This window comes from Telopea speciosissima, chromosome 6, assembly GCF_018873765.1.
Source record: "Telopea speciosissima isolate NSW1024214 ecotype Mountain lineage chromosome 6, Tspe_v1, whole genome shotgun sequence".
NCBI lineage: Eukaryota > Viridiplantae > Streptophyta > Magnoliopsida > Proteales > Proteaceae > Telopea > Telopea speciosissima.
This window is the reverse complement of record NC_057921.1, coordinates 55,751,321-55,771,323: the sequence shown is the minus strand read 5'-3', so window position 1 is coordinate 55,771,323 and position 20,003 is coordinate 55,751,321. Positions and strand designations below refer to the sequence as shown.

General features: G+C 38.4%; 2 protein-coding genes and 1 pseudogene across 5 annotated transcripts in view; 1 reads left to right on the top strand and 2 right to left on the bottom strand.

Annotated features, from left to right (window-relative positions):
• The window catches only part of LOC122665379 (GATA transcription factor 26-like), a 42,936-nt gene extending 29,676 nt beyond the window's left edge, over positions 1-13,260 (top strand). The window contains exons 2-9 of one of the 4 annotated variants that reach the window (XM_043861518.1): positions 4,622-5,005; positions 8,530-8,895; positions 9,423-9,858; positions 10,505-10,577; positions 10,771-10,874; positions 11,223-11,409; positions 11,514-11,634; positions 12,513-13,260. In XM_043861518.1, the coding sequence (XP_043717453.1) occupies positions 4,966-5,005; positions 8,530-8,895; positions 9,423-9,858; positions 10,505-10,577; positions 10,771-10,874; positions 11,223-11,409; positions 11,514-11,634; positions 12,513-12,817 (1,632 nt within the window). In that variant the 5' untranslated portion in view covers positions 4,622-4,965 and the 3' untranslated portion in view covers positions 12,818-13,260. Of the gene's footprint in view, positions 1-4,621; positions 5,006-8,529; positions 8,896-9,422; positions 9,859-10,504; positions 10,578-10,770; positions 10,875-11,222; positions 11,410-11,513; positions 11,635-12,184; positions 12,228-12,512 lie in introns of those variants that run through there. The other 3 variants (XM_043861516.1, XM_043861517.1, XM_043861519.1) reach the window with 3 other exon arrangements.
• Positions 808-16,179, bottom strand: LOC122665383. Its single transcript, XM_043861530.1, has 2 exons — positions 15,272-16,179; positions 808-1,100 (listed from the first exon to the last, which is right to left on the bottom strand). Exons 1-2 carry the CDS (start codon positions 16,063-16,065, stop codon positions 848-850), a joined length of 1,047 nt encoding a protein of 348 aa, XP_043717465.1. The 5' UTR covers positions 16,066-16,179; the 3' UTR covers positions 808-847.
• Positions 16,077-18,893, bottom strand: LOC122665952 (annotated as a pseudogene).
• Positions 18,894-20,003: the final 1,110 nt, after the last annotated feature.

Sequence of the window (20,003 nt, the reverse complement as noted above, 5' to 3'; positions counted from 1 at the left end):
TAAAACTCTCCCCACCCCTCTCTCTCCAATCCCACATGGGCAACCTTTCCATGGGGCAGGGAAGGCCTTAGGACTTATAAGCAGGGAAGGGAACCCCTACCCCCCTACCCCCACCCCCAAATAGGTTCATCTTTTGAGGTGTGGACTGGACCACCGTGACATCGTGTGCTGCATTCATCTCCTTGTGTCACTCTCCATTGGAATATCATCATTCTTTTTCATGCAATCTTACGAATAAGTGATGATCTATTTGTAAATGAGTAGGCTTCTGCAGCCAGGGAACTGGAAAGTCCACGAGGACCACACCTCTGAATCAAAATCACTGGTTTAGTATAATTTTATAACTATCTTATCATCATCTCAAGCTCGGTGAGATGACAAAAGCTCAATCAGTTTTTTTTTTTTTTTTTTTTTTCCAGTCAAATTCAATTCGAGATCTATAGAATCAAGAGTGAATTTTGTTCCAGGCAATAATATGGAAATTAAGGTTCTTTCCCCTCTTTTACCCTCTACCTTCAAGCTTTCAATGATGGAACTGAAGATTTTTTATGTTATTAAAGCAAAAAAAAGAAAAATGGAGATTAAACAATCATTTTTCTCCGATACAAGATCTACAAAGAACAAAGTTATATTCAGTGATACTACCTAATTCTTTAAACAAGGCCTTACCTCATAAGCAAAACAAGTTTCTCTTATAGAAACAAAGAAATTTACTTACAAAAGCAGTAGGCTCTGCTTCAAAAGTTTCAGTTTTTAACCATCTATGGCTCTCAAAATTTAAAATTACTTATTACTAATCTTCTGTGCCATTTCATATAAAATTCTTTCTCGTTTGTCTTTCAAACCGTTACTTTTGCCGCCATCGAGGCCGAGGGAATATCATGCCCCGCCGTTCAACCGTTTCCAAAATGTCAATGTTTCCCGGATCACTGGTTGCATTCTTTTCTCCAGAAAGTGTAACCAGTGTATCCATAAGAGACTCGAAAGATTGATTTTCTGAAGGAGCGCTGTCAGGAAGCAAACGCTTAGCTGCATTCTGCATTAGCCCACGAATCGAAGCAGGCAGTTCACGCCGTCCCTTCACATCCTTGGATGCATTTTTACATGTTGACCAGCCCTGGGAGACCTTCTTACTTGAATCTCCCTCGCCATTACTGCGTACTTTTTTTTCCTTGTGTACACCAAACTCTGTGTCTTTATCAGTTGTCTTCAATGATGCAACCCCCTTAGTTGCATTCTCCTTAAACCCTGTACTAGCAGATTCCTTGTCAACAGGAATATCACCACCAACTCCTCCGGATTGCATACTAACAGTCTCACATTTTTGCTTAAAAAGCCCTAAATCAAGCAGGAGCTCCAGCCCACAAGCAGAGTCACCGGATCGCCCTGCAACATTGTCTACACGAGCTCCACAAGCAGGAGCTCCAGCCCTACCCAAAATTGCCCTTGTAATTCTCTGCCTTTCAGATAAAGACTCCCCCGACAATCCTAAAACCTCCTTAACCTTCTCTGCTGGAGATTTTTCCAGTGAAAACCGAGGATCACTATTTTTACCCAAATCAACGGTTCCAACATGGTCAGTAGAAACATCACCTTTGGCTTTAAGCTTTTTGTGATGATCATCAGCTCCTCTGACCGCAAGATTCATCATATGTTCCTCTGAGGTCATCAGAAGATTTTCTTCCGGCGGCGTTAGAAACTCGTCCGATTGACTTTTTGGAGTTTCCGGTAGAGAACACATCACGATTCCAATGGAGTCCACCGGGATCCCTTCTCTTTGGGTTGAATCGTCGCTGGAAGGAACTTCAGGATCAGCTCCCGATTCGTTGCAAAACCTACTGTGGCGAAGGCGTTCTTCTTGAGAAGATGAATACTCACAGTCGTCCTTGATTTCGGCAAATGGGTCATCCATTTTTTCTGGTTTCGATTCGATTCAAAGGTTGGAAGGTGAATCTCCAGAGGGAGAGAAGAACGGAAGCAATCTAGGGTTTCCCCTGCACCTTTCCCGCCATTTCTGAGTTCTGAATTGTGAACGACAAGACTGACGGGCGAACCAATGGGTTTTATAGAAAAACCTAAAAGAGTGGGTCTCAAGTCCCAACTGTTAAAATGGCTGAGGGTACTGGGCACACATGGCCGCTGCTGCACCGCACGATGCGCACAGCAGCGTTGCAGTTACAGCAGCGGATAAAGGTCCAGGGGTATTGAACCTCCAAGCCCTGATTCTTTCTATTATGCTAGGGCTGAGCTATTACGTAAGAAGGGTCCATATTTAGGGTTTTGATCTCACTCATTTCTAGACCGAAATTGATTCAAGCCAATGGGCACATGAGACGTGGTGCCCTCATGGTTCGTGTATAGAGGGTTCAAATGGTCAGGGAAGAAAGAGAGTATCATGGAATGTCTGGGAGGAGAGAGTATGAGAAGGCAATGTGTACATCATTTTTCATAAAATGAACTAATTAGATTATTGTATAATTCCTCAATTTTGTGGTAATGGGTTATCCTTATTTTGTTAGCGAGTAAGCAAGGTCCATTGATCAGCCTAGGCATACAAGATCAACATAAAAGCCATTAGATGGGACTCGGCTCCTGTCTAACACCCAGCCCAGGCTGCATGTGTAACGCCAGACACAGTGAGGTGTGAAAAGACTGTTTCATCCCTGTCCGAGCAGGGGTGAGGCGATTTTTTCACGCCTCACCAAATCCGACATTGCACATGTAGCCCAGGCAGGATGCTGGACAGAATCCTTTTGACATTAGATGAATCTAATCACCTGATGTATTTCCTTTCTTCCATTCCCTTACAAGTTCAAACTGATAAGTATATTCAGACATTTCCCTCAAATAATCCTTAAACAAAGGCTTAATAGTTAGTTATAGTACCACCACCACAATAATTCTTACTGGAGAAATTTTCTTTCATCTTTATCTCTCCTTATTTGATTAATGGTTAAAACTACTAATATCTAATCGTCACCATTATCTCTCCCTATTTAATTAATGGTAAAAATTACTTTTTATTATCCTCGTATCCATCCCACCACCATCAAACACCCCACGACGAAGAGGTGATTCCAATTATGATTAATGGGATGGGTTGTTGGTGCAGTCATAATTGGAACTTCAAAAAATTGGAAATAAGGGTGTTTCTGTCATTTCACTATTTTGTGGCTGTGCATTATAGGAAATATAAATAACTGAAAATTGGTCATTGGTTGTACCGGAAATTGAGGTTTTCTTCCTAGTTCCTACCCTGTTAAAGACGGTTTCTTTTTATTTTTTTGTTTTCTTTTCAATTTTCTATTCAAAGTTTCAAACAGAAAATATAGAAATGGTGACCGAAAGCCAAGCAGCTATGTACTTATGTATGTGTTTTGTGGGACCCACCTAGGTGGTCTGACTAGATATGTAATATACACTAACATCTTTTTGTAGACTGTTCTGGAATTTTGTTCCATTGTTAATAAAATTTTGGGAGAATGTTCTTTGTGCTCCAGTGCAGGCTGGGCCCAGACATATAGAGGTGCACGTAATGATCACCATGTCCCTTGCACAGGCTGCCCATGTGCCTGGGTGTAGCCTGCGTTGCGGCACAGAGAACATTCTTCCAAAATTTTATTATAAAAATAAAAAATAAAAAAATCTTAGGCAATACAACAAAATGGACATGAGCAACATAGGAGTTGGTACAGCAGTGCATCATGGATAGCTAAATTAAAATGTGATTAACTGATTGAAATAGAGTCACTGTATCAGAGGGTCAAAAATCCTTGGAGAAGGATGATTTTGGGTCTAGTTGCTTATCTAAAGTGTGGCCCACATGAGGATTGACATGATCAGGAGCAGTATGATCCCTTGTTTAATTGCCTACCTTAGAAGAGGCCCCATAAGATCAAAGGTATTGATCATTCATGCATAGGGATTGATGTGTATCTGTGATGCAGAGTATCATCAGTGTGTTCAATACTTCAATTGCTTTACTGTTTTTTTTTTTTTTTGGGTGAAGAATTGCTTTACTGTTTCATCTATACATATCAAAAAACACACTTTCAGCTAGATTCACAAAAATAAAATAAAATAAAAAAATAAAAAATATATATAATAATAATAATAAAACTCCATAAAGTAAAAAATATAAAACAAAAAATAAAGAATTCTCCCCCTCCCCCACCCCACCCTAAAACATCACAGTCAGGTACAGAAGAATTATTTTTTTCTCCCCCCTTTAGTCTTCATGGTTTAATTTGCCTTCAGAAATAAATGAATGAATTTCACCTTGATTGTTTCTTCTTTGTTGTATCAATTCTATTCTAGCTTTGTTTTTTATTTTTCCTTTTTTATTTCTCTCAATTTTTACATTTTTTTGTGGGTTTTGAAAACAAAATCAGAAAAATCCAGAGTCAACAATACCTCTACCCCTACTCAATTATAGAATTAAGAAAAAATGATTTTTTTTAATAAAAGGAAAGAAATTGAAAGATTTTCTTAACATCAAAATAAAGCAATGAAAGCTGAACATTTACTCTATATACAATAGAGAGCAACAACAAGAAGAGGTCATAGAACCAACCTTCATTCCACCTTCCTTTCTCCCCCTGTAATAGGATTCCTTTTAAAGGTCTTTTCTCTTCCATTGGATTTTTTTGACAGATTCCCCGGCTAGACACCCATTTCAATCCATCTGATTTTTCGTTGATTCTGCTATTTTTATGTGATTTTCCTGGGTCTGAAAGACACCTTTTTTTTTTTTTTAAAGTTCTATATGGGTTTTTGGTTTCTTCTGCAAACTCTACTTGGGTTTTAGCAGAAAGGCTTCCAGACCCAGTAATTTTCGCTTAAGGGGGTTGAAGAGAATTAGCGTTTTTTTTTTCCCCATTTTTTTGGCAAGAAAATCAGTGTTTTTTTCCTCCATTTTTTTTGTTTTTTTGAATCTTTGTTTGGAGATAAGGTGGGGAGAGAGGCATGGTTAAGCAAGGGCCTTGCTACCACTGTGGCGTTACAAGTGAGTCTATGTTCGTTTTCCGTGGTCGCTCGATATTTTTTTTTACTGAATAATTAAGAAAATATTGGATTTTCTCCTCTCTTTTTCTCGTTCATAAGTGGACTTTGTGAATTTGGATCAATATGTAATTCCATGGAAGAACAGGCCAACATGCTATTATATTTCAATGAGAACTGGTTTGAACAAGAAGAACAATAAGGATATGGGGAAATATGTGTTTTTTGTTTTCTTCTTAATTAATTTCCTTTCTTAACTTTATTGAATGGGAAGAATCCTATCGAAAGCCTTTTATTTCTTTTTGAATGCTTATACTTGTATGAATTTGTGTGTGGAATTGATTTTGGTCTCCTTTCTGTTTTTTCCCAGTTCTTTGGTGTGTTTATGTTCTTCTGAACATCTAGTCCCTTCTTGCATTTGTGCTAGTAATATTTCAGACAACAGTGAAAATGGTGGTTTTAAGAATCTATCGTTTGATTCATTTTGTTCTCCCCTGCTCAGATGGGTGTTTTTGCCTAAACGATAGCTATTGAACCATACTGAGTCATACCCTCTATTCTGTTAGATTTTCTTTTACCAATTCTCTGTGGTTCCTAGAGGTCAAATTTGATTGTTCTTTTAGAACAAATGCACTTTGGTGAACCCATGTTTAAAATCCTGTACAGCTTCTAAAAGAATTCTTCGGAGTAATCTCCCGAGTTTCATGCTCTTCTGGCCTCTGGTAGAGTTGGTACACTCAATGATGACTTCTGAACATTAACTTTCATTTTCCTCCTAAATCATTTCTGGTGTTCTATCTATTTTCTGAAATAGTTAAATTCAGTGATTTCTTAAATCATTTAATAACCATCCACTTCATTGTACCAAACCTGTTCTCTACCTGAAGGACCCCCCCCCCCCCTTATCCATTCAATTGTTTTAGAGCTAACTATTAAGTGCACATAGCAGTGAATGTCATTCCCTGCAATTTCTCACTTAGAAAAGAAGTCTGTTATTTGTGGTTTGCTAGACTTGTCCTCCCAAAATGCCTTTCTTGGAGACTCTGTTCATTACAATAAGAATTTTCCGGGAGTGATCTTCAATGCCAATACACTTATGTTCAGTATTTCCTTTGAACTGGTTAAGGTCCAAATAGAAAGATTCAGCCTCAGATGAATTTGGGAAGAATGAGGATTTGTTTGGCAGTTTCTTAGTTCTCCCATTTTTGCTAAAAACTGGGAAATATTGCTGTTGAAGTGATGCACACCTGAATCAGTGGGACAGCTGGCACTATATCGTTACAATGCAAATTCATTCAGGCTAAGCTTTCAGCCCACATGATCTTGCTTTGGCATCAACCTTTTGGTTGACTCAGAGCCCCCATTATTCTGTTTTCATCTGTGAATTGTACCGCAGCATCCTAAGTACTTGCTATTAGTTCCTTGATGTTCTTTAAATTGTTCTGCTGCAGTTCTTTCTTTGTTTAATGTGCTGAACTCTCGAGAATAGATCTTCACCTTGTCTTCTTTTTAGACCTTTTCATTGAGGGGTTTATTTCATTCAGGCCTCATTCCTTAGCTTGTGTACATCATTTTCAACAGTCTGATTTCACTTAATTTCTGCATTTTCTCTCTTCATCCTTTGGTGCAATGGTTGGGGATCGGTGCAATTGTTTACTGTTAGAGTGTTGATTTTAGGAAACTTAAGAAGTTTAGAGGTACTTATTTTCTTAACACAAAGAGAGGTGTTTCTCAATACAAGTATGGAGCTATAAGTGCATAGACATTGTCCCAAGATCTACTGAAAGTAACCTCACATGACTGGATAGTGTTCAACACATTTTCTCTCCTCATTATGTGCTGCACGTGATGGGCATAGGCCCATGTGGAGTGTTCAACTCATGAAACTAAAAAATGTAAAACGACACATGAAAAAGAGGTGTATATTGATAAAAGTGTAGGATTATAGTTTCATAAGGAAGAGAAATTACCATAATATCTATTGAAAATAACCTCAAATGCTCAGATGGTACTGTAATTCTTATATGGTCTCTCCACTGAGAAGAGTACAACTTAAGAGTTCATTATGCATGATATTAAAGAAAAAAGGGGGGGGGTGTGTGAGAAGAACTGAATCAAATGTACACATCTTTTACATAGGAGCTTCACCAAATACTGATGCATCAGGGTGAGCAAACTGCCACATTTGTGCATTTCACTCTAATGAGGAAATCCCTCCTGAAATCCGTCTGCTTCTCGAGTCCTTTCTCATTTCTGTCTCCATTTGAGATCCTCCTCTTGAGAAATTTCAAGCTTGTTAATGACAGGTGGGTAGACAGTTCTCTTGTCTTAATCTCAATAAAGCAATCAGACATCTTCAATTTCTTCTTTTTCACCAAGTCAATTATTTGCAAGTGGATTTACAGTCTGAGTTTAAATTGGTTTGGCTAGCCAAGTCTCACTACATGCATTGTAACCGAAGTTACAGTATGGTATTGTTCAGATCATCATCTTAGTCAATTTTGAACTTTTGTGCCTGAAGCATATGCCAATGTGATTGTAGAGTTAGTTGTCATTCTGTCAACCTATACAAGGCCTAATAAATAACCTCTACGGGAACCCTTATGCATGGCTTGAGAACTTGGAGCTATTCTATGTCAAATTTCTAGTGCTTGGTTTATGCTGTCAACATGTGCTGTTAACTAATTTTATTTTTATTAAGGATTAATGATGAATGAAATGCAATTTTACGAGCATTGGATGTTCTCAACAGATCCGTGACTTAGAACACTGACAGTGTTACTGCTAGAAAAATTTGTTCAAAGATTTTCACTTTAAAGGATCAGAGTAACTTAGTTTTGCAGTTTAGAATCCTAGGGTTCCTCTAGACTTTCAAGCTGCCCCTGTCCACTTGTCAGATGCTAGATGGGGCCATGTGGCATGAAATATCCTATATGTGTGCTTTTATGGCATATATTTGCTACAGTTCTGGCCATGGTATTTAATGGAAAGACAAATTTGAAGATTGTATGCTGTGCAATGGCATTTATACATTATTCAGTCTTGCAACAGAGAAATAGATATCTGTAGGTGCTTTATTCGAGTTACTACTAGTCTGTGCTAGTTGATACACTCTTTGTGGGCCTTCATAGCAGTGTATGTGCAACAGCCCTGGCCATGCTATGCAATAGAGACATTCTTTGAGAACTTGGGATGTTCAGTGGTGTGCATCAGTGCATGAAGTCTTTAGACATGGAATCATTGTTTTTCTCCCAAATTACTTGCAAATCGAACTTCAAGCATGTCCATGGAAGTTTGCTTTCTACATTTAAAGCTATGGTAACAAGAAGCTATTTGTGTGTTAGGCTGTTGAAAATTGGAATCGCAGTAAGATGACATTGCAATTATTCTTGAACTTGGAAATGAAGCTATTGAGAGTTATGTAATATTTGCTTTCAGACTTGGATGGGAGGGCTCAGTTCTTTTTTGTTCTTGATCCAATTTTTATTTTTTTTTAAATTCATTTCTGACAATCAAATAATGCAACAGGCACCCCTCTTTGGCGCAATGGACCACCAGAGAAGCCGGTACTGTGCAATGCATGTGGTTCTCGATGGAGAACGAAGGGAACACTTGCAAACTACACCCCATTACATGCCCGAATAGAAACTGATGATCTTGAAGAGTACAGAGTTCCAAAAGTGAAAAGCATATCCATTAAGGCTAAAGATGTGAGATTAGAAAAAAGAAAACAGATTCATGATAATGTGGTAGTGCAAGGCAAAGCTCCAGAATGTGACCAGAACTTTCTGAAGGTTCTGGAGGATGATGTGAGTAGATCAAGTTCAGGATCAGCGATATCATACTCTGAAAGCTGTGCCCAGTTTGATGGTACAGATGCAATTGAATTAACAGGTTGGACTGTCGTTCAAGTTTTGTGGGTTCTTAGCTAATATACTTATCTCTTAATGTTGAGATTCATTCATATTTTTAGGCGGAAGTTTTAAAGGATGTAAGTCATTACGTGCATAATTGTTCAGTGTGCCTTCGTTGCTGACAATGGACTTCATTATTGGAGGGGAGAATCAGATGAACAGCTCTATGTCGTGAATGAAACATAAAAGATTGATATCCTATCTGGAGTGGGAATTAACCAACAAGAACACATGAAATGAAATTTGTTTCATTCACTTTCTTTCAGGCAAAGCCACTGTGTTTCACTGCTCCCTGAATGAAAATTTCACTTTTCGACATGGGTCTCCCCTTTTGTGGCACTCATTTAACCAAGTAATAATCAGTTGGTAGACAGAACAACTTGTTTGCAGGATTCTAATTCTTATAGAAACTATAGCAAAGATCTCATGATCAGGTTTTATCACATAGTGTATAAACACTTTGCTTAAGTACATCTACCCACTTTAATCCAATTAAATCTTTTTCAGGACCAGCCCAATCACCTGTGTGGGATTCACTGGTGCCATCAAGAAAGAGGACTTGCGTGAGTCGCCCCAAGCCATCTCCTGTTGAAAAACTTACAAAAGACCTATGCTCTATTTTACATGAGCAGCAGGCTTCATCTAACTTCTCTGGATCTTCGGAAGAGGACTTAATTTTCGAAAGTGACACCCCAATGGTCTCTGTAGAGATAGGACATGGAGGTGTTCTCATCAAGCACCCAGGTTTGGCAGCTCGAGAGGAGGAATCTGAGGCCAGCTCTCTTTCAGTAGATAACAAACCGAACCCAATAAGTGATGCTTATTCAGGTTCTGCGTCTCTTCCTGTACATAATGATGATAGAGGCACAATTTTTCTAAGCATCAGCAATGAGAAAACAAAGAAGTCCACTGGACAAGGGATACAACTAGAGCATACCAAAAGGTACTTACTGGTCATTGTGTATTAACTTAATCATAAGTCATTTTAGTTTTTCAGCAACAATGGAGAATCGAGTACAGGTGTGTTGCATGGGCCCAGATGCTTACCTGTTATGCCCGGGTAGAATAAGGCCCCAATTTAACCAGGTGTATCCATGTGTTCATAGATGGATTAAGAATTGCAAAATGCTTAGGCACAAGTATAAACATCTAGTTACTGATCTTGGATATTTGGAGGAATGGGAAGGAAAGGAAACATATGGAAATTAGTACAAAGTTTAGGGACAATATTCAAAGATATTTGGTTGAGAAATAAAAAGTATTGTTTTCTGTTTTGAATATGGTTTAAAAGAACAATCAAATGCTTTATTTTATCTCCCACAAAAGCCAGAAGTTGAAAATACCTAAGAAGAAGCTGTTTGAAATGGATGAATCTTGACCAGAAATTTTAGCTTACTTAAACAGCAAACCCAATTTTTTTTGTTAATTTTCCGCATTTGACATCACTGGATGCAACATCAAAGCTGTTATAGGGTTTTGTTTTAGCTATAAACCACATAAGCACATATAATAAGAGCAGCCAGATGCTAAGCGTTCTTATGAACTTACTTCTAGACTCTAGTATTAATTTGGTGTCTTTGACATTGCAGGGACAAATCTCTCTTTGAGAGATTACAACTTCTACAAAATCGCAACTCACCCCTCAAATCCTTAGATCTAAAAGTAAGAATTTGCTTCTAAACTTTTTATACAATTGTATGAAGAAGTTATTCGTTCAGGATAGATGTTCTGCATCTAACAATTCCATCCATTGGGTATTTTATGGAAACCAATTGTTGGAACAGGAATTGCTAGTATGCCATTTTATCTTGAGTTGTTCTTTAACTCACATGATTGCAGTCCATGTTTGGAGTAGGAAGTTGTTAGCTTTGAAGAGTTTATGGGTCATTTGACTCGTGAAGAACAACAGCGATTGATGAAGTATCTACCTTCTGCGGATACTGCCGGACTTCCTGATAGGTTAGCACCCTTGATAAAATCTTTGTTATGATTATGGTGGTGCAAAGAAGAAAATGAATACATGATTTGACATAGTTTTTTTGTTAGGAATGTAAGAAACAGTGTATCACTTCTTCTGTATTTACTGAAGGAATATTTATGTAATTTTACACATTGAAATACCTAACTGAATACTGATTGATTACTTATTTCTGGTGCTTGCTGGCCATTTTATTAATTTATGTTGATTTCCTAGAGTTTTGTACGAGAACAACCTTCCATACTGTGATCTTATATGTGCATTGTAAATTTAAAAGTACAGTTTATTATTCGAAACTAATTTTTTGTATCATGTTATCATGTGTACAGCCTCATAAGCATGTTTGATAGCTCTCAATTCAAGGAGAATGTATCTTCCTTCCAGCAATTGCTTGCAGAGGGGGTCTTTGATCTCTCCTTTTCAGGAGTGAACACTGAAGACTGTAAAACTCTAAAGAGGCTTGTGTTAGTCAATTTGGCAAAGTCGAAATGGGTAGAACAGTGTAATCTGCTCAAGGTATTACTCTATGATATCATATCCATGATGTTAGTTTAATTTGGTTTATATGAAAAGTATTTTTTCTACTTATTTTCTTTCTTTTTTTATTTTTTTGGCTCTAGGATGTTAAAGGTAAAAAGGTTATGGAAGATAAGGGAGAGAGAAACGGAATCAGTCTCCCTGGGTCAAAAGATTTTTTACCTGGCAAAGGACCACGAGATGGCCAAAATCATGACTTTCCAGGTTATACATTTCCCAGTTTACCAAATTTGTCTTTTTTATACCTTTGTAAACTCAGTTTTTATACCAACTCTCTGCATTTCTTCACACAATCATATAGCTGCAACCATTATGAGGTCAAATCTCTCAGATTATTTTATCTTCTTTTGGATACTGTATTACAGTACCTTTCTTATAATTAGCTTAAGATTTACATTGAGATGACTAGGCTTGTGTAGTATGTTTTTCTTGTTTGCTTTCAACTTTTATGAAATAAGTAAACGTTGCCTACAACCTCATTTCTCTAAGTGGACATACTGATATATTATTCAAATCGTTCAATCAGCAGTCCCTTTATGGGACAGGATATAAGCCCCTAAGCAAACCAACCATGACATCTTGAACTTTCTTTTAGAGAAAACTTGAGCAGCTGAAAGGGTCACAGTTAACAGTTCCCATGACTATCAAAAAAGAAAGGGAATAAAGGTTAACTGTCAAGGAGACAATCTTTTGCCATCCACTGTAGTTTGAAGTTTCTGAAATCTAAATGTTTTGTCATCAAATTGATCTGCAGCTGTTGAGTCAAGGACTTGACAACAAGAATGCAGTCCAACTATCTTTTACGTGGGTTGTGAGGAAACTACATCAAGTCTTGCTATGAGATCTAAAATTTAAAGGATTATCATCACCTTGTGGGGATAAAAGAATTTAAAAGCTTCAGAAAATTAAATCTTCTAAAACCCTTGGACATTGCATGCTTGGATCTGACAAGCCTATGAAGGAAAAATATACATCAAGGCTTTCCCATAATCCCATCACCTGTATTTTATCAATCAACTGTTGCTATAACCTTGCATGTACACCGTAAAGTATTTTTTTAACAAATATCTTGTATATTTCAGAACCAAAAGCCACTATGAAAAGCCCCAGTAGAGGGGTAACAAAGGTTGGCTATGATACAAAGGACCCAATCAACAATGATGGCTATTGCTTCAGCCCAAGAAGCTTATTTACTTTCCCTAATGATGGGAACTCTCTCATGCTGGATTCTTTTCAGTTCACTGATGACAGTTCTGATCAAGATCTACTATTGGACATTCCATCCAATGGTGCTTTCCTTCAGGCAGAGCTTCTACCCACATCAAGTTTCAGCACTCAAAAGGCAAGCACTTGCAGTGTTGTACACCCAAATGTTATCCATCCATGACATTGCATACTCATATCCTACTTTTGGAATAACAAGAGCATATATAGATACACTTCTACTGGACCTGGAGAGAGCATCCATGGTTAGTGCTTTGTGCATGCTATAATGGAGGAGTATATGTAAATGCAGTTTCAGGGTTGTTTTTTTCTTACCTCCCACACACACCCCTTTCCCCCACATTCCTAGATATCAGTATCCTGATCTGTTGATACTTTTGGAATGTTAAGTGATAGAGGTGTGTGGGTCTTTCTCTTTTTCTTTTTCTTTTTTTTCTTTTTTTCTTTTCTTTCTTCTTGTTTTTTGTATAGGCTGACAGAAGTTTGTAATATTGCTCAGCATTGGAATGGAAGTTTTGTGTAGAGCTTGAGGAGTTGAGTTCAACGTGTACTTATTTTAGTAATTACCTTGCAAATAAAATTTGAGATAGGATTTAATAGCTTGTTTTTTTTATTAGTGTGAAGGAATTTTGGGCATTCAAAATAATATCTTAGATCATTTTTCTTTGAAAAGGTTCTCCAATTTTTTTAAGATGATTCCTTAAGAATGGGAATGCCACCAAAAAGGCATGGCTACTGAAGTTAAACTGCCAGGTTAAAGGCCACAATCAGATCTTTTCAGGGATTCCATGTCAAGATGCTATCTACATCCTACACTTGTTTCCTTGCTTGTTAGGAAACTTGAAGTAGAAATGGAAAGTGATTGTTTGACATAATTGATAATTCCATCCATTACCGTTAGAACTTTATTTTGTATGACGCCATTAGAACTTTAATTAAACAAAGTAAGTTTGCTAATACAGGTTGAGTTAAAAATGGATATATTGGTACTCATTCAATTTGGTGAAAGTTAAAACCTAAAGGAATCTGTGTCTTGTTAACCACAAGAGAACATTGCTGGTTGTGGATCAGTGGCTTCTTGCCTACGTTTGGAGTTATGGTCTTCCAATGTTTTCTCCTGCGGTTGTTGTCTTAGCCACGTTACTCTTAGCTACAATGCTATGTCCCTCTTTGGAACATTGTGTCTCATGTAACAATTACTTGTTTGAAATAAAACTTGACTTATCAGCTTTGGAGTTACTGATTCCACATATTTCCTTGACCCAGGATGATACTTAGTGTTTCAAAAGATCCCTCAAACAATTACTTGTTTAAATGCTACAACTTCAAGAAGGCTTTCCTGATCTCTCCTACCTCTTTTTACTTTAACCAAAAACCCTTTAAACTACCAACTCATCCTGGAGTTCTGCAGTTATCAGAATTCAAAAGTGCATCTCAACCATTTCCAAGGGTAGTTTCAGTCATTCAAGACCTTCAACTCATCCTCTTTCCACATTTAAGAAGGTTTTCCCATGTTGTTAACCCAAGTTCCTACAACTGCACATACTAGAGGCTTTGGAAAGAACCAGCAGTTTCTTCTCCTGAACTAAAGATGGCTAGTTATAGGACCATCAAACATTCATCTATCTGTCCAAGTTCTGCCACCATGGCTCATACTGAAATGCAGGCAGGCTCATCATTCAAGCACCAGCAAGGATTATGGCTCCTTCAGAAGTTGGGACTTGGGAATTTCCTCAAGCCGAAAGGCTACAGCAATGAGGAATCATCAGAAACTTGGGCAAAATAAAGGATAGTTGCTGTGTCAAAATCAAACCAAAACCATTTCAGTAAACGATTTCAGTTTAAACGGTTCAGTTGATTCTTGAACTTTATTTTGTATGAAGACATTAGAACTTTAATTAAACAAAGTAGATATTACCTATATTCTTTGAACAAGGCCTTAGCTCATAAACTAAACAAAAGAAATTTACTTACAAAAGCAGTAGGCTCTGCTTCAAAAGTTTCAGTTTTGTACCCATCTATGGCTCTCAAAATTCAAAATTACTTATTACTAATCTTCTGTGCCATTTCATCTAATTTCTTTCTTGTTTCTTTTCCAAACCTTTCCTGTTGCCACCATCTAGGCCGAGGGAATATCATGCCCCGCTGTTCAACCGTTTCCAAAATGTCAACTTTTCCCAGATCACTGGTTGAATTCTTTTCTCCAGAAGGTGTGGCCATGGTATCCATAAAACTCTTTCTCGTTTCAACCGTTTCCAAAATGTCAACGTTTCCTGGATCAATGGTTGCATTCTTTTCTCCAGAAGGTGTGACCATGGTATCCATAAAACTCTTTCTCGTTTCCCTTTCAAACCTTTCCTGTTGCCACCATCGAGGCCGAGGGAAGGTCATGCCCCGCTGTTCAACCTTTTCCAAAATGTCAACGTTTCCTGGATCAATGGTTGCATTCTTTTCTCCAGAAAGTGTGACCATGGTAGCTATAAGAGACTCGAAAGACTGGTTTCCGGAGGAAGAGCTGTCAGGAAGCAAACGCTTAGCTGCATTCTGCAATAGTCCACGAATCGAAGCTGGCAGCTCACGCCGTCCCTTTACATTCTTGGATGCATTTTTACATGTTGACCGGCCCTGGGAGATCTTCTTACTTGAACCACCCTCGCCATTGCTTCGTACTTCTTTTTCCTTGTGTACACCAAACTCTGGGTCCTTACCAGTTGCTTTCAATGGTGCAACCGTCTTAGTTGCATTCTCCTTAAACCCTTTACCAGCAGATTCCTTGTTAACAGGAATATCACCACCAACTCCTCTAGATTGCAGACTAGCAGTCTCAAATTTTTGCTTCAAAAGCCCTAAATTTCCCCCCAAAGCAGCAGAGTCATCGGATCTTCCTGCAACATTGTCTACACGAGCTCCACAAGCAGGAGCTACAGCCCCACCCAAAATTACCCCTGTAATTCCCTGCCTTTCAGATGAAGACTCCCCTGACAATCGTAAAACCTCCTTACCCTTCTCTGTTGGAGATTTTTCCAGTGAAAACCGAGGATTACTATTTTTACCCAAATCAACGGTTCCAACATGGTCAGTAGAAACATCACCTTTGGCTTTAAGCTTTTTGTGATGATCCTCAGCTCCTCTGACCGCAAGATTCATCGTCTGTTCCTCTGAGCTCATCAGAAGATTTTCTTCCGGCGGCGTTAGAAACTCGTCCGATTGACTTTTTGGTGTTTCCGGTGGAGAGCACATCATGATTCCGGTGGAATCCACCGGGATTCCTTCTATTTGGGTTGAATTGTCACTGGAAGGAACTTCAGGATCAGCTACCGATTCACCGCAAAACCTACCGTGGCGAAGGCGTTCTTCTTGAGAAGATGAATACTCACAGTCGTGCTTGATTTCGGCAAATGGGTCATCCATTTTTTCTGGTTTCAATTCGATTCAAAGGTTGGAAGATGAATCTCTAGACGGAGAGAAGAACGGAAGCAATCTAGGGTTTCCCCTGCTACATTCCCGCCATTTCTGAGTTCTGAATTGTGAGCGCCAAGAGTAACGGGCGAACCAATGGGTTTTATAGAAAAACCTAAAAGAGTGGGTCCCAACTGTTAAAATGACTGGGGTATTGAGCCTCCAGGCCCAGATTCTATTATGCTTGGTCTGAGCTATTACGTAGGAACGGTCCAATTCGCAGATGGCCCATTGCTGAATAGATAATCAGGACCCACCAGCGGAGAACGAACCAGTTAGATAAGGCTAGATTTGGTATGATTTTCTATTTCTAATTTGGATTGATTTATGAAATAGCAAACAAATAGATTTTTGGTCAAAAATTTGAAATTGTTTTGATTATGTTAATATAAATATTTCAAGAAAAAAAAACCATTTGGTAATTCTATTTATTAGAATAAATTGTTTATATTTCTTTGGAAAGGGTGGTTGTTGTCATACCATTAGGAGAAGAAGAAGGGTGATGTTTTATTTTTAACATGAAATTACTATTTTGTCCATCAAATTAACCATGTGCTCATTAAATAGCAAGAGTGCAAAATTAAGTTTATTTCCTCATAAAAACAAGGGTTTTTTACAATTACCACCCCAAAATCTTTACTATCTACCATTACCCCCAAAAATTTTCAAACAACTGTTACCCCCTTTGATGCATATTAACCACTAATCGACCCCCACCGTTACATTTCTGTAGCAGTGGGGGTTAGTCGTGATGCGTGTCGTTGTCACGAATTTTTAGGACCAAAATGCCCTTTTTGGTGGTAATTGTAAAAAAAAAAAAAAAAACCCATCACCGTCCTCCTCCTCCTCCTTCTCCTTCTTCTTCTTCCTCCTCTGCAACCCATCACCGTCCTTACTGATAACTTCCATGGCTTCTTTGAGGCGACCAGCTCGACCAAGAAGGTCTATCACACATCCATAGTGCTCAATTTGAGGCTCAATTCCATAATCCCGAGTCATGGAAATGAAATAATTACAACCTTCCTCCACCAATCCACCATGAGTACAACCATTCAACAAACCAACAAAGGTGATACCGTCTGGATGAACTACACCTCCACAACCAATCATCTCCTCAAACACAGCAATTGCACTTTTTGCCCATGGAGTGCAAGGGAATTGATCATGGAATTCCAAGAAATCAAGCTTCTGTCTGATGTCTCATTAAAAACCCTTCTTGCTTCCTTTAAACTCCCACATTTACCATACATATCCACAAGACCATTTGAGACAAAGGAATTGGGGCCAAGGTGGTTCCTATAGATGTGTCCATGAATCCATTTACCTAGCTGAAGCATGCCCAAATGATCACAAGCCGACAGTGCGCACACAACAGTAACCTGATTTGGCCTCTCGTCCCGACCTGCGAGAACGATCATTCTTCTTAAGAGCGAGATTGCCTCTGTAAATGCACCCATTCTGAGTGCACTGGCTATAACAACATTCCAAGATGGAACATCTCTCTCGTGCATATCTTCAAAAGCAAAATAGCATTTCCAATCTATCCAAGCCGTGCGTACGCTGAAATCATAGCCGTCCAAGACACGACATTTCGTTCACTCATTTCGTCAAACAACTCCCGCGCTCCAAGGTCCAAGCATAACCTTGAATAAGAATCAAGGAGCAGTTTGCACAATTGGTACCCACCAAAACCCGATCTCAAAATCTGGGCATGTATTGATTTAGTCCCTCGTGTTTCGTAGATCCCGAAGAAGATTTTAAGACTTGGGGATAGATGAAATGATTGGGCTTAGAACGACCACGAAGGATCATAGTTCGGACAAGAGAAGTGCCGACTGTGATCGGCTTGGAAGCGTAGGCCGTAATCATGGCCGTGTAGAGGTAGACATTGGGGGAATGAAGGTGATCGAAGATGAACCGAGCATAGTCGAGGTCGGCAATGGTGACAGACAGAGCGAACAAGCTTGAAAGCATAAAACGGAGTCCGGCCATGGCCAAGGGTTAGAAGGAAGGCCTGGAGCGCTTGAGATGATTGAGATGAGTGCATTTGTCCAACACATACAAAGTGGTTATGAATCTGCTTGAAGATTATAGAAGAAAGAATCCCTCGCGAAGAGCAAGTCACTTTCAAGAAAGGACGATGATGGGTTGCAGAGGAGGAGACGGACGGTAATGGTTTTTTTTTTTTTTTTTTTTTTTTTTACAATTACCACCCCAAAAAGGGCATTTTGGTCCTAGAAAATTCGTGACAACGACACACTTTGTCACGATTAACCCCACCGTTACGGAAATGTAACGGTGGGGGGGCTTAGTGGTTAGTATGCATCGAGGGGGTAACAGTTGTTTGAAAGTTTTTGGGAGGGTAATAGTAGATAGTAAAGATTTTGGGGTGGTAATCGTAAAAAACCCTAAAAACAATTACAAAGATTAGATGGTATAGCCAAGTCCATGGAATGGAAAGATGGTGAGAAAACTCTATAAAGTACGAGAAAGAGAAAATAATGGATGGGAAGTAGTTTTTTGTACGGGAGTGTGGCCTACGCCATCATTCCCATGTGTCTATCTCTCTCCTCCTTAAAACAAGGGGGCAGAGGTGTCTTTTCACATGAGGAAGATAGAGATAGACTCATGGGAGTGTTGGCGTAGGCCACACTCTCGGTTAGAGAACTTTTTCCCATAATGGATCATAACCCATAATGGGAAAAGGATTGCTACACTGCCTTTGAATAGATTCTTTTATATCCTATTCACAAAATAAACACTGGGACTTACAGTGACATTTTTCTCTACCCAATGCAAGCCACATATGGATGATATCATTTTCTAATTCATTGATTGTAGTGTGCAGATTCTTTCTTCATTGCCCTTATAGGAAATCTGCTCCCTCAATAAAACAATGGAAATTAAAGTAATTTTTAGAATGTGTGTGAACGTTTGTGACAATTTACACTTTGGAGCATGGTTTGAGGTATTGAGCTCCGATCAACCAATTCATATCAGTATCGCCAAGGGATGAAATCTATTCTTGACCGATCTTGTATTGGTGGATCGGTACGGACTAAGGGTAAAATGATTTTTAAAAAAAAAAAAACCCCAATTTTAAATGAAACTAAGGGCAAATCTGTTCGATATGAGCCAATTTGAATTGATATCAGTGGAGACCAATACAATATCCTAAATCTCTAGTTGGGAGTTGGTTGTAGGGGCATCAAACGGTCGGTTCAGCTTGGTTTCAGTCTAAGAATGAATGAGACCAAAACCAAACCATTAAAGAACTTCAATTTTGGTTTCGGTTTATTTTGGGTTTTTAGTATCAATTTAATATCGGTTTAGATCGATTTATTTTCGGGCTTGAACCACATGAAATCTTACATTCTTAACCTATATTGAGGAAAGATTCGGTCAAAACACCTTAAATCATCTTCCCTAAGTCAAACAACTAAACAACCACGTAGGAATAGCGAAATTGATTTGACATGTTTATATCATAATTGAAACAAAAATGAATAAATTGTTAGGCGAAGATCAATAACTAATATTGAGATTAATGGATAGCTAATATTAATATCACACAAGGAACCTTATTATCATATTATTCATTTAACTCGCAGTGAAAAGGGAGATCAATACAAACGATGCTACATATTAATTTCTCTATTCATAACCTCATACTCATAGATTTGTAACAATTATTATCACGAAAAAAAAAAAAAAACAAAAAAAAAATTTGTAACAATTCCCTTACAACTAGAAATCTTCAAAATTATATTAAAATCAATGGTTATTCATAAGCATACTGAATAATTTTTTATCAATTTCATTCGATTCGGTACTCATTTGGATGTCACTCGGTTCAGTGTGATCCGATGTTCAGCCTGTTCATAAACGAG